The sequence below is a fragment of the Lemur catta genome, chromosome X (genome assembly GCF_020740605.2).
Source record: "Lemur catta isolate mLemCat1 chromosome X, mLemCat1.pri, whole genome shotgun sequence".
Taxonomy (NCBI): domain Eukaryota; kingdom Metazoa; phylum Chordata; class Mammalia; order Primates; family Lemuridae; genus Lemur; species Lemur catta.
The window spans coordinates 24,002,751-24,021,728 of NC_059155.1; the positions used below are offsets into that span (position 1 = coordinate 24,002,751).

The 18,978-nt window shown below is 37.0% G+C and overlaps 1 protein-coding gene across 10 annotated transcripts in view; it reads right to left on the minus strand.

The window, feature by feature from the left end:
* The window catches only part of THOC2 (THO complex 2), a 112,803-nt gene that overhangs the window by 45,535 nt on the left and 48,290 nt on the right, over positions 1–18,978 (minus strand). For all 10 annotated transcript variants that reach the window (XR_006731785.1, XR_006731786.1, XM_045538827.1 and 7 more), the window contains 4 exons: positions 14,668–14,760; positions 10,916–11,071; positions 10,148–10,320; positions 8,692–8,887 (listed from right to left, as the gene is read on the minus strand). Coding sequence is in view for 8 of the 10 variants with exons in the window: in XM_045538827.1 (XP_045394783.1) it covers positions 8,692–8,887; positions 10,148–10,320; positions 10,916–11,071; positions 14,668–14,760 (618 nt within the window). In the remaining 2 variants the exon portion in view is untranslated. The remainder of the gene's footprint in view (positions 1–8,691; positions 8,888–10,147; positions 10,321–10,915; positions 11,072–14,667; positions 14,761–18,978) is intronic.

Sequence of the window (18,978 nt, forward strand, 5' to 3'; positions counted from 1 at the left end):
GGCGCACACCTGTAGTCCCAGCTACCCGGGAGGCTGAGGCAGAAGGATCGCTCACAGCCCGGGACCTGGAGCTTGCAGTGACCCACCCTCACTGCACTCTACCCAAACCAACTCCAGCCCACTCATCACCATAAAGGGTGCGGAGGAACTGAGAAGCACTTGTAAAGTTCACAGTCCAAAGGCACAGGGTCACTAAGACTAAGACCTAACCACAAGACTATAAAATGCTTCCCCTTTCCCCACACCTTATCACCATATTACTAAAGACCCATTCACAGCAGCACCTTTCACCTAGTACATAATGTCCACTAATCAAGAAAAAATTACAAAGCATACTAAAATGCAAAAAACATAGTTCTTAAAGACACCATTTAAAAAGACAGTTTGAAGCATGAGAACCAGACTCAGACATGGCAGGGATGTTGGAATTATTAGACCAGGAATTTAAAACAACTACGATTAATATGCTAAGTGTTCAAATGGATAAAATAGACTGCATGCAAGAACAGATGGGCAATGTAAGCACATAGATGGAAATTTTAAGAAAGAACCAAAAAGAAATGCTACATCATATCGAAAACACTATAACAGAATGAAGAATGCCTTTGATGAGCTATTAGTAGACAGGACATGACTGAGGAACAATTTCTGAGCTTGAGAATATCTCAACAGAAGTCTCCAAAACTGAAAAGCAAAGAGAAAAAAGACTGAAAACAAAAAACAAAACAGAATATCCAAGAACTGTGGGACAACTACAAAAAAACATAACATATGCATAATGGAAATACCAGGAGAAGAGAGAAAGAAAGAGAAGAAATATTTGAAGCAATGGTGACTGAGAATTTCCCCAAATTAATGACAGATAACAAACTACAGATCCAGGAAGCTCAGAATACCAAGCAAGATAAATGCCAAAAAAAAAAAGAGACCTACATATATCACAACTACATAATCATGTATCACATTAAAACTACATATACCATATTATAACTATAGAAAACCAAAAATAAAGAAAAAATCTTGAAAGAATCTGGGGGTGAAGGGGAATATCTTACCCTTAGAGAAGCAAAGAATTGTATCAGACTTCTTGTCAGAAACCACATAAGCAAGAAGAAAGTGGAATGAAATATTTAAAGTGTGGAGAGAAAAAAAACTCATCAACCTAGAATTCTGGACCTTGTGAAATTATCCTTCAAATGTGAAGGAGAAATAAAGACTTTCTCAGACGCACAAAAATTGAGAGACTTCGTTGCCAGTAGACCTGCCTTGCAAGAAATGCTAAAGTTCTTCAGAGGAAAAGAAAATGATACACTAATTTGCAGTCCCACCAGCAGTGTAAGAGTGTTCCTGTCTCTCCACATCCTCGTCAGCATTTGCTGTTTTGGGATTTTTTGATAGAGGCCAATCTCACTGGGGTTAGGTGATATCTCATTGTGGTTTTGATTTGCATTTCTCTAATGATTAGAGATGTTGAGCATTTTTTATATGTTTGCTGGCCATTATTCTGTCTTCTTTTGAAAAGTTTCTGTTCTTTTCCTTTGCCCATTTATTGATGGGGTTGTTTGATTTTTTCTTGTTGATCTTTTTAAGATCTAGATAGATTCTTGTTATCAGCCCTTTATCGGATGTGTACAGAGCAAATATTTTCTCCCATTCTATAGGCTGCCTATTTGCTCTAACGATAGTTTCCTTGGCTGTGGTGGGGGGAGGAAACTCACAACTAATGGACGCGGTGAGCATTGTAGAGGGGAAGGGCATGCCTCTAATCCTTGCTTGGGTGAGGCAAACACACTAATTGTAACCAAAATGTTTGTATCCTCATAATATCCTAATATAAAAATAAAGAAAGAAAAGAAAATGATACAGGTCAAAACTTGAATCTATATAAAGAAAGGAAAAGCACTGAAAAAGGAGTAAGTGAAGGTAAAATAAAAACTTCTAATTTTTCTTATTCTTTTTTCTTACATAAAAATTTATTTCAATAGACTTAGGGGGTACAAATGATTTTTTTGTTCCATGGATGAATTGTATAGTGGTAAAGTCTGGACTTTTAGTGCAACCAGCACCTGAATAGTGTACATTGAACCCAACAGGTAATTTTTCATCCCTGTTTTTCTTATTCTTTTTTTTTTTTTTTTTTGAGACAGAGTCTCACTCTGTTGCCTGGGCTAGAGTGCCGTGGCATCAGCCTAGCTCACAGCAACCTCAAACTCCTGGGCTCAAGCGATCCTCCTGCCTCAGCCTCCCGGGTAGCTGGGACTACAGGCATGCACCACCATGCCTGGCTAATTTTTTCTCTTTTTTAGTTGTTTGGCTAATTTCTTTCTATTTTTAGTAGAGATGGGGTCTCGCTCTTGCTCAGGCTGGTCTCCAACTCCTGAGCTCAAACAATCCTGCTGCCTCGGCCTCCCAGAGTGCTAGGATCTTATTCTTAATTGATATAACAGATAACAGTTTGTTCAAAATAATAATAGCAACAATGTATTTGATTATGTATGCTTGTGTGTGTGTGTGTAGACAGATAAGCAAAATGAATGGCATAATGATATAAAGTCACGCAGAAAGAATTAGGACGATTCTGTCACATTACCCATTGAAAGTGGACTTATTGAAGCTCTGATTCGGGGGGGCAGGGGGGACAAGGGCAACATACATAACCTAAACTTTTATACCCCCATAATATGCTGAAATAAAAAAAAAATCTAAAAAAAAAAAAAGACCATGGACTTGGATTAACTGTAAATATATATTGCAAACTCCATGGCAACTAAAAAAAAAGTTGAAAAAAAAGTTAAAAAAGGAGAAAATGGAATCAAATAAAAGGTTCAATTAGCACAGTGGCTCACACCTGTAATTCCAGTGGTTTGGAAGGCTGAGGTGGAAAGAATGCTTGAGGCCAGGAGTTTGAGACCAGCCTAGGCAACATAGCAAGACCCTATCTCTACAAAAACAGTAACAATAATAATCAATTTTTCAATGCTGTGTGTAGAAACTAAAAGGAAAAAAAAGAAAAGAAAAAAGTTTTAAATTATCCAGGCATGGTGGCATAAAGCCTGTGGTTCTAGCTACTCAGAAGGCTAAGGCAGGAGGATTGCTTAAGCCCAGGAGTTTGAGGTTACAGTGAGCTGTGATCATGCGGCTGCACTCCAGCCTGGGCAGTGGAGTGAGATCCTGTCTCTTAAAAAAAAAAAAAAAAAAGTAAATGCACTAATAAAATCCTTAAAAAATGAACAAGGACAAAAGATAGAAAACTATAAGAAATACAGTAGATACTAATCCGAATATATCAATAATCACTTTAAACATCAATTGTTTAATTGCAGTAATTAAAACAGATTGTCAGAATAGATTAAAAAACTTATGTCCACACAAAAATCTATACATGGATGCCTATAGCAGCTCTATTCATGATTGCCAAAACATGGAAGCAACCAAGATGCCCTTCAGTAGGTGAATGGATAAATAATGATACAGCCAGACATGAGCCATTAAGCTATGAAAAGATATAGAGGAAACTTAAATGTATATTATTTTCCTACATGAAAGAAGCCAATCTGAAAAGGCTACATACTGCATGATTCCAACTATATGACATTCTGGAAAAGGAAAAACTATGCAGACAGTAAAAAGATCAGTGGCTTCCAGGGGCTGGCAGGATAGAGGGATGAACAGGCCAAGTACAGAGGATTTTTAGGGCACTGAAAATATTCTGGCATAATACTATAACGGTGGCTGGGTGCAGTGGCTCACACCTTTAATCCTAGCACACTGGGAGGCCAAGGTGGGAGGATTGCTTGAGCTCAGGAGTTTGAGACCAGCCTGAGCAAGACCCTGTCTCTACTAAAAATAGAAAAATTAGCCAGGCATGATGGCACACACTTGTAGTCCCAGCTATTTTGGAGGCTGAGGGAGGAAGATCACTTGAGCCCAGGAGTTTGAGGTTGCAGTGAGCTATGATGATGCCACTGTACTCTATTCAGAATGACATAGTGAGACTCTGTCTCCACAAAAAAAAAGAAAAAAAAGAAAAAAAAAGAATACATAACACAATTGTAGAGTACTATATATATATATATATACACACACATATATATATAGTAAATGCATGCCATCATACATTTGTCCAAACCCCTAGAATGTACAACACAGCAAACCTTAATGTAAACTATGTACTTTGTGTGATGATATGTCAACGTAGGCTCATCATTTTTAACAAATGTACCACTCTGGTGGGGGATGTTGATAAAGAGGGAGGCTATGCATATGTGGGCAAAAGGGGTATATAGGAAATATCTGTATCTTCCTCTCAATTTTGCTGTGAATCTAAAACTGCTCAAAAAAATAAAATCTAATTTTTAAAAATGTGTAAGTGTTACCAAAAACATTTAAGTATGTCAGGTTAGCACGTTAGTGCTCTACAATTAAAGAAAATTTAATGATAGCAAAATATGTCCTTCATATCAAACCATTCTGTAGAGTCACCACCCTCCCTCTCTCCTTAAGCCTGAATAAAATATCAAAATTGGTCTATATACTAGAACAACAATTCTCAAAGTTTGGTCTTTGGACCAGCAGCAGTATCTCCAAGAAACTTGTCAGATATACAAATTTTCAGGTGCCACCTCAGACCTACTGAATCAGAAACTCTGAGGATGGGGCCCAACAATCTGTGTTTTAACAATCCCTCCTGGTGATTATAATGCATGCTAAAGTTTGAGAATCACTGTACTAGAAAGTTAGTCCTAAAAAAGAAAAAAAAATAGAAAGTCCTATACTACATACCTCAAATTTAAAAAACATATACACATAATTAAAGAAATAAATGATTACAAATAACTATAGGCTGGGAGACTATTCTGTTAAGTGGTATCTGGTATAAGTATGGAGTCACTTCTGAAAAGTATGCATAATCTATATATACGAGCAACCCCAAAGTTTTAAATGAGATTTATTAAAGAAGTTTAATTATAAATACGCTATTTGGAACTAAGGTCACATTCACCCTTTAGAAGCAATCTTACAAATCCTGGTTGTATTCCAAACTAGACAACAAAAGCCTTTTAAACCTATAAACACAACAAATGATTTATCACAGGAAAAAATTTTTATGGGCAAAAATGACCCAAAAATCTAACTCGGATCACTGGAAAGATTCACTTTTCTACCCCAATCCTAGTAATGAGAAATACAGATCTCTTCTCACACTAGCGCAGGTGGTCAAAATAAACATTTTTCTCTTCCCTTTTGCCCTTCTACCTCTGCAAGAATAGACTGGAGTTGGGTTAAGAAGCAGGAACAACTAGGACAGAATGGAGAAGGGGGTGGGGGTGACAGCTCTAGCAACTATATATCTTGCATGTTTATGTACAGGACTTCCATTGGATGTTTGGTCTCCTGCTTACAAGTTTGATACTTATAACCAAACAAATTTCAATAGCATTAGGTGGGTGGAAATATGATGAGAAACAGCCTATTTACTTAATCTCAAAGTATGTCCCCCACAAGATATATATTAACAACAAAGGGAAAAATAGTAACTTTATAGTGGAGAAACCTGGCAGAGAAGACCTTAACCAACTAATAAAGTTAATATCACCAGTAATGGAACAAATTGACTTCATGTGCCTCCTGAGAAGATGCACTGGGGAAAAAAACAACCCTTTTGTTCTTTGAGCAGACACTACTTATGGCTCATCCTTTTCAGATAAGGATCAAGATAGTAAAACACTGTTATAATTCCAGTTTACTTTTTTAAAATTTTTATTGATACAAATATTTGTACCTATTTGGGGGGTACATGTGATATTTTGTTACAAGCAATCCCACTACTGGGTAGTTATTCACAGGAAAAAAAATCAGTACATCAAAGGGATACCTGCACTCCCATGTTTCCTGCAGAACTATTCACAAGAGCCAAGATATGGACTAAACCTAAGTGTCCATCAACAGACAAATGGATAAAGAAAATGTAGTATATATACACAAGGGAATACTATTTGGCTATTTAGAAAAAGAATGAGATCACATCATTTTGCTGCAACATGGATAAAACTGGACATCATTATATTAAGTAAAATAATCCAGGCACAGAAAGACAAATGTTGCATGTTCTCACTCATATGTGGAAACTAAAAAAGTTGATCTCATGGAGGTAGAGAACAGAATGATAGATACCAGAGTCTGGGAAGGGTGGGGTGGGGGAGGCAGGGAGACAGAGGTTGGTTAATGGGTACAAATACACAATTAGACAGAAGGAATAAATTCTTGTGTTCAATAGCAGGGTGACTACAGTTAACAACAATGTATCATATGTTTCAAAATAGCTAAAAGAGAGGACTTGAAGTCTTCTCAACATACAGAAACTATAAGCTTCCTTTTTATATGAATGTTATATAATAAATGATATAGTAATAATTAACAACAAATTTCATAGAGGACCTTTACACAATGTAAATTTGTGAACATTAAAAACAATGTACCAGCTAAGTATTAAAAGCCAAGTCAAACAGTTCAGGTGTCAAGGGATTAATATACAACTGTTAATTTTTCTATACAGTCACTGTTGTCTAAAATTAAAATTAGATACATTCACCAAACACTGGAGACAGCTACATTTGTGCTTATAACAATTTCTAGATGTTCTTTTGGTTGTCTTGTTTTACAACTGAAAGAAATTATGTATTCTTTTCAGCTTCAAGAACTTGGGCTGGGCAAAGATTTCTTAGAGCACAAAAAGCAAACTATAAAAGAAAAATACTGCTAAATTGGAATTAATCAAAATTTAAAATTTTTGCTTTTTAAAAGGCAATTTACAAAATGAAAAGGCAAACAGACTAAAAAAGAATTTCAAAATCACATATTAGATAAGGCCTTATATTCAGAATATATAAAGAACTCTTACATCTCAGTAATAAAAAGACAATCCAATTTAAAAATGAGCAAGAGATATGAACAGACACTTCACTAAAGATGACTATAAATGGCAAATAAATGATGTTCAACATCACTAGCCATCAGAGAAACAAAACTAAATGCACAATGAGATACCATTACATACCCACTAGAATGACTAAAAGCAATTGGAAGTCTCATATACAATTGCTCCCAGGAATGCAAAATGGTACAGACACTTTGGAACATTTTTGTACAATCTTCTAAAGGTAAACATACACTTACTCATATGACCCAACAATCCCACCCCTGAGGACACAAAAAACACATGCCCCCTAAAAGGCTTGTACAAGAATATTCAAAGCATCTTTATTTATAATAGCCATAAAGTAGAAACAACCCAAATGCCCATCAACTGGCAGATGGACAAACTCTAGTATGTCTATATAATAAAATATTACTCAGCAATAAGAAAAAAAATGACACATACAACTTAGATGAATCTCAAAAGCCTAAGTGGAAGAAACTAGAGAGAAAAGAGTACATAGTATATGATGTCATTTATATGAAGTTCTAGAAAAAGCAAAACTAGAGTGACAGAAAGCCTGTCAAAGGTTGCCAGGAACCAACAATGGAGGGAGGGAAATGACTGCAACAGGGCAAAAGGAAACTTTCTGAGGTGGATGAAAATATTCTATATCGTGATTATGGTGGTGGATATAACTATACACATTTTCAAAACTAATCAAATTATACACTTAAAATTGTAGAATTTTACTGTATGTAAATTATACCTCAAAGCTGGTTTTAAAAACAAAAATTAGCATAGATGGCTGTGCTTACTGTAGTAACTAGAATGGGATATGAGGGAGATTATAGGTTCGTGGTGTTGTTCTGTTTCTTGATTTTAGTGGTGGATACATGAGTGTTTAGTTTGACAAAAATCATTGAGCTATATTTTTCTGTAGATGTGTTTTATTTTAATAAAGAACTTACTTAAAAAATAAAAGAATTAGCCCTCAACAGCCTGAAACTGAAGAGACTTTATACAAATAACATTAAAGATTCAAAACTGCAGCCAAGAAAATGAGTAGAAGACAAATAAAGGAAAAGAATGCTAAGTAACCACTAATTTTAAGGGAATTCAAAAAGCAGCTACTTTTCCAAAGCTTATTTTCCTGTGTGGAGGACTTGACTAATACTGTAGGCTAGATCTGGGTTATACATACAGTCATGCACTGCATAATGATGTTTTGGTCAACGACAGACTGCATATATGACAGTGGTTCCCTAAGATTATAATGGAGGTGAAAAATTCCTATCACCTAGTGATGTAAACATTATAGTGCAATGAATGCATTAGCTTTTCTGTGTTTAGATATGTTCAGATATACAAATACTTAGCATTGTGTTACAACTGCCTACAGTATTCAGTATAGTAACATACTGTACAGGTTTGTAGCCAAGGACCAATAGGCTATACACCATTATAGCCTAGGTGTATAGTAGACTATACCACCTAGGTCTGTGTAATTATATTGTATGATGTTTGCACAACAAAGTTGCCTAAAGACACATTTCTCACCCATCATTAAGCAATGAGAGAGAGAGAGAGACAGAGAGAGAGGGAGGGAGAATGTATCCATGTTAGGACACAATGGACTTTCCACAAACCTCACTCAGCATAACGTTTTCTTAAATTATGTTCATATTTATGTTTCTAGAGACACTCATAACACAAGTATACTCACAACATTTTCATTTCAGAAGTTAGTTTTCTGCTAGGAAGAAAAATCTTACCTCCTTCATAAATGACTTGCCTATGCGCACCACTTTTGCAAATAAAATGGGATCGTGAGAAAGGTGAGGACCAAGGTAACAGAACATATTGAACACATCTCTCCTCAAATCTTCAAAGCTCTCTGCTTGTTTGGGAGCTCGCTTGTTTTGCAAAGCATTAACAGGCGAGCCTTTAGCACCTTTAGGAACGCCAACTCTATAAAAAAAAGTAAAATTTATATATACACTATACAATACCTATAATTTTAAGTTAACACAGTCATCTTAATGAGTAAGTTAAACTTTTCTTGCTCATATTTGCTTTCTATATTTCATTCTTGCCTAACTTTATTAAATCAGATAATTCTCAACTGGTAGAAAAACAGAAAAACGATATTCATTAGAAAAAAAATCAGCTCAGAGGAAATTATTCCAAATTATCTGCTTAAGAAAAAGAAATCACAGAAGTGCAGATTTCAAGTAACATTTAACATACATTACATGAGTTTGTTTTTAGTTAAACTTGGCCAGCATCAGGAATATAGATATGGGGATGGGGAACAAAGGATGGACCTCAGAGACACTGGCAGATGAAACAGAAAAACATGGATATAACAACAGTGATTCAAGTCAATCAACATTTCTCAATCTGGTTTCCACTACCTAGACTGAACATGAGGGAGGTGGTGGCAGGGATGGTGAGCCATATAATGAAAGAGGGCATAACACTAAAAAGGACAGCATGCCCAGAGTTCTCACCTGCTGAGCAGGTGTCCCGCTGTGGAGTCACAGGGGTCACTCTCTGAGAAGAAGCCTTCATGGTCCACAGCCCAGGTGGCACTGAAGGCAGCAGCCAGTAGCTATGCACAAGTCACAAGGTGGGGGCTTTTGAGGCAGGCTCTGATCTGTGGGGCTGAAGCCAGAGCTGCTGCCAATACTGTTCCTAGGTATCCTGAAGTAGGCTGAGGGCTAGAGGACTGGTTGACATAGTAACTAGGGATGATGAGAGAGGCTGCACTAGTAATTTCCAGAATAGCAGCCTATATGCCAGGAGAGATAAGGCAAGCAGAGAGGTTATGTCCTCACTCAGAGGCACTCAACTCGAGACAGAGAAAAATTACACTAAGTAAAAACCTCAGGAATTCTCTGTCCCCCAAGAGAAGAGGAAAAGTCAAAAACTGAAAAATGGAGTTTTCATTCTCCATGGAGCCACCTCAAACTAGAAGTCTAACCTATAGTTTTAAGACTACACTGTAGCACATATCCTAGAACACCCAGTCTAGATGTTAGGAGACAAGTCACTGATTAACATATATCAGACAGATACACTCTGTGAATTGTTCTTTTCTTTTGATAAAATGTACTAAAATATATGCTTGGTTTGAAGAGACAAGATGAATGAATATACATACAGATTTTTGTTTGCAGTCCTAAACTATTTCTACCTGAATGATTAGTAAAGTATATAATAACATACCTTCGGTAGAGAGGCTCAATAGTTATGTGAATGAGCTTGCAAATAGCAAGGGCTATTAGCTTATGTGAAGCTGCATAGTATGGAGGCATCTGATCCATAATGTTCTGTGCATGCTGCCAATCACCTATCTTTAACAAGGCTTCCAACAAACCAAGTTTTTGGTTGTCTGGTGGCTAAAAATGAATAGTCACAGCAAAGATATTTAGGGTACAGACACCAAGAAATCATAATACTTTTTAACTTAAAAATTGAGCTAAGCAACACAATAGCATACATCAAAAATAGTTGCCATTCATGGGAAACTGAATAGTACTTTCCTGAGAGTACAATCAAGATTTCTGGCTACTGAAAAAAACAACAGGATTTGCTTTTTCACTTAGCAGAGACAGGCATTACAGTGTATGGACTTGGAATTAAGCTCTACTTAATGTTATATTGTGCCACAGGAAACCAGAAATGATCATCTTTGAGACTCCCTTTAGGATCTGAGGGACATTAAAATACAGAGCACAAATAAAGTCAACATATTTATGATTTTACTTAGAATACATTTTGAAATTTATATAAGAAAAAGATACAGCAGTTTCTCTTGGGAAAGTGTCATGCAGATTAAAAACAACTGTTGCAAATGAGTATTCCAAAAATCAGGTTTCGGCATAATCAAAATTAAGAAATTGTGCTTCTATAAGCTGATAAACTATTAGAAGTTAAATTTCATAATTCTAAATCCAGAAGATAATGTTAATATTACCAGAACTAATTACATACCTTCTCTACTTTCTCCTCCTCTTTTTCCTTTTCTTTTTCTCGCTCATCCATTTTGTCAGAAGACAACACCACCATTGTAAGTTTTCTAACGATTTGCTTAGCTTCCACAATTTCTCGTTTGTGTTCATCCATAATGCAATTATCAGCTGGAAGAAGCTAAAAATGGTTCATTAAAATTTCATAAAACAGCTATACCAACTACTTGCTCATATAAAAAGCAAACACTATTCTCAATTGATAAAACTATAAATAAGAAGTCTAACTTTTCTCTCAGTTATTATAATTCGACAGGGTTAAGTACCTGAATTTTATATACCTTTTAAAATCAGGTAGCAGTTCAAAGTTTCATGTCTCTGTCTGATAGAGGTTCTAAAGTAATATAATAGTGCAATGATGATGTTTACCATTGAATTTATTAGTTCACCCAAGAAAATATGCAACTGTTCCATTAAAAATATTACAGATTTCCCCATTAAAGGCCAAACTCCAAATTTAATAGAGTATTGCATATGCATCCAAATTGGGAGAGGTAAGCTATTAAATTACATAATGAATTTGAATCCTCTAAATGAAAAATTTCAAGCAGAAAAATTATTAGTGGCCAGGCGTGGTGGCTCATGCCTGTAATCCTAGCACTCTGGGAGGCCGACACAGGAGGATTGCTTAAGCTCAAGAGTTCAAGACCAGCCTGAGCAAGACACCATCTCTACTAAAAATAGAACAAAAATTAGCCGGGCGTGGTGGTGCATGCCTGTAGTCCCAGCTACTCAGGAAGCTGAGGCAAGAGAATAGCTTGAGCCCAGGAGTTTGCAGTTGCTGTGAGCTGGGCTGATGCCACGGCATTCTAGCTCAGGCAACAGAGCAAGACTCTGTCTCAAAGAAAAAAAAAAAGAAAAATTATTAGAACTTGACATCTCACATTTTCTACATGCCTATTTGACTTAAGTCACAAACTAGTTTCTAGTTTATTGCAAAAGAGAAAGTAACATGTGCATAGTCAACCCTCCATTATGAAAAAGGCTCAAGTATCTCAAGTATAGCCGTTGTGTATGAGTGGAAGATGATTAATGTAGACATTTCATAAAATAACCCAACACAAAGAACAATAGAGCTAACAAACCATTACTTAGTAGTTTCTGCTAGGTTCTATAATGAGCTATAAAAGAAGTGTTCCTGCCCCCTAGAAATGTACAAAGTATTTCAGTAGCTAAGTTTGATGCAAACTAAATATAAAGAAAATACAGTGAAATATTAAATATTACAGACTTCATCCCATTCTGTCAAAAATAAAAGAGGGAGAGAGAGAAATCACTATGGACTGTTCAGGAGGTAAGCAAGACTTTTTCTCATTCTGTATGATCTCCCTGGCAATCAAACACATTTTTTACTGCTTTACTTATATGCCTGGCATAGGTCCTCATCCTATACCTGGAGTACTGCAACTGCCTCCAGTGGGCAAATTGTATGTTTTTTCTTATAGTTCTCTCAATTTCTAGTTCTATACATTTTGAAAATATGTTATTAGGTACATGTACAGTTATAACTATTTTATCTTCCTAGTGAACACAACCTTATTGTTATGACCATCTTTATCTCTTTGCCAAAAAGTAGCTAATTTGTCTAATAATAATAATTTCCTTGAAATATTTTCCCCACCCTTTTACTTTCAGCATTTTTTTTTTTTTGAGACAGAGTCTTGCTCTGTTGCCCTGGCTGGAGTGCAGTGACATCATCATAGCTCCCTGCAACCTCAAACTCCTGGGCTCAAGCGATCCTCCTGCCTCAGCCTCTTGAGTAGCTAGGACTACAGGTATGTGCCACCATGCCCAGCTAATTTTTCTATTTTTTGTAGAAAAAAGGTCTCGCTCTTGCTCAGGCTAGTCTAGAACTCCTGAGCTCAAGCGATCCTCCCTCCTCTGCCTCCCAGAGTGCAAGGATTACAGGCGTGAACCTCCATGCCCGGCCTCAGCATTTCTTTAACCTAAGGTTTTAGCTGTGTCTCATATAAAAAATAAACTAGTTTGTAATCCCATCTAACAATCTTTGTCATCTATCTCAACAGAAGCACTTAGTCTGCTTGCATTTATTATTAAACTCAAACATATCAGTAACAAATTTATTATCATTTTTGTACTTTCCATTTGTTATGCCAGTCAACACTGCCCTCTAAACTCATAACTATGTTTTCAAATTCTCCCTGTTCTGACCAATTTTTCATATTCTCAGTTTGTATACACTGTTTCTCTTCCTTAAATGCAAAATAGCTCTCCACTACCAAGAGAAAAATCCAGACTCCTTACTATATCACTCAAGCCCTTCACAGTTTAGCCCCAATCTATTTCATCCTCAATTCCCCTATATACTACCCTAATCTCCAACCACTCTGAACTTCCTGATGTTAACCATAAGCAGATAATAAAGCCCTTTCAAGTCTCCTACCTTAATACTCAGTTAATTCTACCTACAAAGTTTTCTACCATTGAAGCCTAGACAACCCCAACTTATCTATCAATATCCCCATTCAACATCACTAATTTGGAAAAGTCTTTCAAATCCCCCCAGACAGATCTGGTCGCTATCTACCCTGGGCTCCCACAGCACTTTGTGAATACCTCCAATAGATTACTTATGATATAATGCAAAATTTTTTTCTCCTTTGCTAGGCTATGACTGAGATAAAGTTTTACTCAACTCTGTAGCCACAGTATGCAAAGATAGGTATGGAAGTTATAAAGTGATTTCAAAGGTAGTGAAGATGATGTGAGCTTTGGACAAGTTCATAGATATCCTAATGAAAAACTTAATAAAAGAAAAATTTCTACACTACAAGACTAGACATTTCAAAGTGATGGCTAAATTGTTGCTAAACCAAAGGTCATCTATCACAATCACAAGCTCTTCTACATCCTGGATCCAGTGATAAAAGCACAATAGTAGTCATTTAGTATTCAGTAAAAACATAAGAAAAATATTTTTAATATACTAAAAATAAAAATATACTAACAGTTCCCCATTCATCCTGAATGCCTACATTAACATTTTAGAGAGAAGGAAGTAGTATACAGGTAATCCCATATTTCCCATAACTCATATATAATAAAGAAGCCTAAAACCATGTTGGTTAGAACTTGGCCTCACTCCCTATGAGATATGATAACAGTTAAGAACTTGAGGCCGGGCGTGGTGGCTCACGCCTTTAATCCTAGCACTCTGGGAGGCCGAGGCGGGTGGATCGCTCAAGGTCAGGAGTTCGAAACCAGCCTGAGCAAGAGCGAGACCCCGTCTCTACTAAAAATAGAAACATAGCTGGCCAACTAAAATATATATAGAAAAAATTAGCCAGGCATGGTGGCGCATGCCTGTAGTCCCAGCTACTCGGGAGGCTGAGGCAGAAGGATCGCTTGAGCCCAGGAGTTTGAGGTTGCTGTGAGCTAGGCTGACGCCACGGCACTCACTCTAGCCAGGGCAACAAAGTGACACTCTGTCTTAAAAAAAAAAAAAAAAGAACTTGAAAACTTCATAGTCATCCACGAACTCTGTAAAGGTAATCAAAGATATTTAATTTCCAAAGAAAAGAATTAAATTCCTTTACTTTATAAAGTAAACACAAAGCAATAATGTATTAGTGCTTTAAAACATAAGACTTGAGAGCCTAGAGCCAACCTTGGAGTGGCTACCTACATGGCTACCTATTCCTCTTCCCCACCCCTGGGATGGACAATGAAATATTCTTAGCAGCCCACTTGACTTACATGTACATAAAGATCATCTAAATCAATAAGATTAAATTGTAGAAGTACTGCTGCAACTCTGTATAAAGATGATGGAGTCTCACCATTTGGTTCCTTGAAAAATAAAAGAAAAGTTTCTATTTAGTGCATAAAGTACAATTAAAACAATATCCTTTACCTACCAATAAATAAGAACCATTAGCTCAAATTCTCTAGGCCAAGAATAAGCTTCATTGCTCTTCTTTATCATACCAAACATCTGAATTCAGGACAAAGATTATCATGTCAACATCCCTTTTCACATTGGAACATCTTCTGAAGAACACAAGGAAAGTAGTTTCAAAAATGGACACATTTTTAAATGCATGTTAATATTTGAATAAAATAGATTTTATGCTATATAACACTTAGTCTGTGTTTCTGTTTATATGCATGTTTTCTTGTTTTTTCAAGTAGTTCTCAGGGGAGAGGCAGATAGACAAGACTGACAAATGTGGAAGTGCAGAACCATCTGCATTTGCTTTATATTTTCTCCCTATACTTTTATTTCTTGGGTTTTATGCTAAGTATATCTACTTATCAACTGATTTCTCCTTCAAAAAAAAAAAAAACAGGTGCCCATACATATTATAGATGGATATGTCAACATTTTAAAATACAAAATGGCAAAGTCAATTCCAGGCCAGCCATGAGGACCCTACACAGAAACACAAGGATCTTTGAATGCTATCAATTTTCAAAGCTAATTTTTAAACTGCTGGGGTCAGATGAATGGAAAAGTAAAGTGAGAATAACTGGCAATATCTAACTGGCCAAATGTAAATAAAAAGCAAGCAGTGACAATACACTATGTTCTGATTCTACTCAATACTGAAAATGAGGTCTTTGTAGGTAAGGCTCCTCCTACAATTGTGATGGATATTATACACATAAAATATGAGGCTAACCAAACTAATACATATCATTTAAAGAAGGCATTGTTTCACTGTATTTTTAAGACAGATGAGAAGTCTTCAATTGAACAATAGTTTAATTCTAAATGTTTATAAATGGTTATTTAATATCAAAATATTTTACAATAAAAATAAATGGTAGTCAAGATCTCAGAGCAAACTCACAAAAGCTTATTTATCTTATTTGACAGCCTCTCCTACAATACCTGACTTGAATACACCAGGACCATTTTCATTACTCTCTATCTTTGTTTAGATGAATCACCACAAGAAGCCCCAGACTCCCAGGTCAGATGTCAACTCCCACACTTTGATCCATATGTTGTTATGCACAATCCCTGTTCTGTCCTATCCTGCCTCTCCATATCCTTGAAACACTTCCATGGAATCCTCTGGAATTCACAATCCATCCTCAGCAAAACCCCCTATATCCAGACCACCTCTTAAAGGTTCCCTTCACCTTGGTGCTCAAATAGAGCCTGGCTCACCCTCAGAATACCACTGCCACCGTAACCCAGTAAAATGATGGCTGTTTTCCTCAGATGCCTCACACTACCAGGTGATGTAGAAATGTTCTTTGCTTTTAATTGTTGCTTCTAGACTATTCTCCCTCCGTTCTCCCTAAATCCCTCCCCGCTTTGAATTTCATTTCACCTTCCACCCCCTCACTACTGCTACAATCTAGTTTCATTCTGTTGTGGTCAGAGAAGATATTTTGTATAATTTCCACTGAGATTTGTTTTGTGGTCTATCTGGAGAATGTCCCATGTGCATGTGCACTGAGAAAAATGTATATCGTTGGGCAGAGTGTTCTATAAACATTAGGTCTAATTGGTTTATAATGCTATTTAAGTCTTGTATTTTCTTACTGATCTTTTCTCTAGTTGTTCTAAGCATTGAGAGTGAGGTTATGGAAATGTCTGATTATTACAGAACTACATTTATGTTCCCTGCAATTCTGTCAATATTTGCTTTGTATACTTTGGGGCTCTATTGTTTAGTGCATGTATGTTCATAACTTTTATATCTTCTCAAATGGTTATCCATTTCATCAATATATAATGTCCTGTTATTGTCTCTTATAAAAATTACTGTCTTAAAATCTATTTTATCTGACATTAGTATAGCCACCCCAGGTCTCTCTTGCATACTGCTTTCAGCTATTTGTATCTCTGGATCTAAGGTGAGTTTCTTATGCACAGCACATAGCTAGATAATGCTTTATTTTGATTAAAGACATGGTCTCACTCTGACACCCAGGCTTCAATGCAGTGGCTCACGCCTATAATCCCAGCACTTTGGGAGGCCAAGACAAGAAGATTGCTTGAGGCCATGACTTTGTGACCAGCCTGGGTAGCAGAGCAAAACCTGTCCTTACAAAAAAAAATTTTTTTAATTTGCCAGACATGGTGGCATGCACATGTAATACCAGCCACTTGAGAGGCTGAGGCAGGAGGATTGCTTAAACCCAGGAATTTGAGGCAGCAGTGAGCTATGATAGCGCCACTGTACTCCAGCTTGGGTGACAGAGTGAGACCCTGTCTTCAAAAAATATTTTTAATTAAAGAAACCCTGGACATATTGAATATAACATGACAACTATGGAAATCAAATTCCTTCCTCCCCAGGAGTCAGCAGATGCTGCTTGTTTTGAGTTGTTGTTTGCATATCTAGTGACTTTTCTAAACTCTTTGTAAAGTCTGTATTCTCTGTCATGTGTGGAAACTAAAAGCTATGTTCTGTTAGCTTAGTGGCCAACTAGTATATTGACAGTTTTCTTAAAAGCCTAGAGCAAAAAAAGGGGGTGGGGAGAAGGGGGTAGAGAGACAGGGAGAGAGAGTGGGCACGCACACACATGCAAGAACGAGTACAAATATCCTCCCAGTCTTTGCAGACTGGCTCTGTATAGGCGCACTTCTCAAAGTTTGGCCAGGCTATTTACCACTCAGCCATAGTCTTCACTTTCTGCTTGCTCGGAGCTTGAATAGCAACCAGAGGAGAAAGCTTAAGGTTTTCTCAGGCCTTTTCTAAGCATGCACCCAGCTCTGGGTATACACGACCTTCTTAATTTCCTAGTATATGTGGGAACTTTTGAAAGCCCTCATTCCCCAAGAGTCTCCTTTTCTAACATCTTCCTTCTCAGGCTTTCCAGTCTATTATTTGTCTCAAATGTTGTCACTTGATCCAAGCTGCTACAGGCAATAGTAATATCTTTAAATGCTTTTGGCAGAAACCACCCCAGCCCTGGGAACACTCCCAGCCAAAAGAAACAAAGGCAGGCCCTTGTGGGAATCCTTCGGGGAACAGCCAGATAGATCCATTCTTTGCTCCCTCTGGCATTAGCAAGCTGCACCAGAGGTGTGGATTTCTATCATCATGGCCACTACTGATCTGGGTGTAGGGGATAGTAGGCAGACAATTTAAAATGCCACAGCAGTCTCTTACTCCAAAGCAGCGGATTTATTCCTCACCAAGCCCTTTCCTTAGTGTTTTAAGTTTGTTTTGTTTTTTTTTTTTTTACTATATTCTAGAGCTCTTCAAAGTTAATTAACAATTTTTACCAGTTCATCAGTTGTTTTTGAGGAGAGACAGCACTCTCTAGTTCCCTATGCAATTTTCAGTGATGTCCTGCTGTTGCCATCCAGACCCCTGGGTTACTGCCCTTCGTTTTGCAATGATCTTAGCTTCTAAGATCACTGTCACTCTCTCCGACTCTACTCTTTCCTTAACTTTCGGAGATTTTCATATGCATGTAGGTGATCCTTCCACCATGTGGCTTCTTGGTTCTCTTGAACTCCTCTCTTCCAAAGATCTTCTCCCTTACCCTATCTCAACCACTCACTCCATATCCTAAGCCTTATTACCAACAGTTACAACTCCTCTATAATATCAGTTTCATGTATCTGGACTTAAGTAGGTAGGCCCTTAATGCTGCTGGCCAATCACACGCTATATCATTCCCATCTGTTCACTCAACTACAGTCATGCATTGATTAACAACAGGAATACATTCTGAGAAATGCATGTTTAGGTGACTTCATCATTGTGAGAACATCATAGAGTGTACTTACACAAACCTGGAGAGTATATAGCCTACTACTCGCATAGGCTATATGGTAGTGCCTGTTGCTCCTAGGCTACAAACCTGTAAGGCATGTTAATGTACTGAATACCGTAGGGAATTTTAATACAATGCTAAGTATTTGTGTATCTAAACACATCTAAACATAGAAAAGGTACAGCAAAAATACAGTATAAAAGATTTTTTAAAAATGGCACACCTGTGCAGGGCACTTACCATGAATGAAATTTGCAGGACTGGAAATTGCTCTGGGTGAGTCAGTGAGTGAGTCAATATGAAGGCCTAGGACATTGCTGT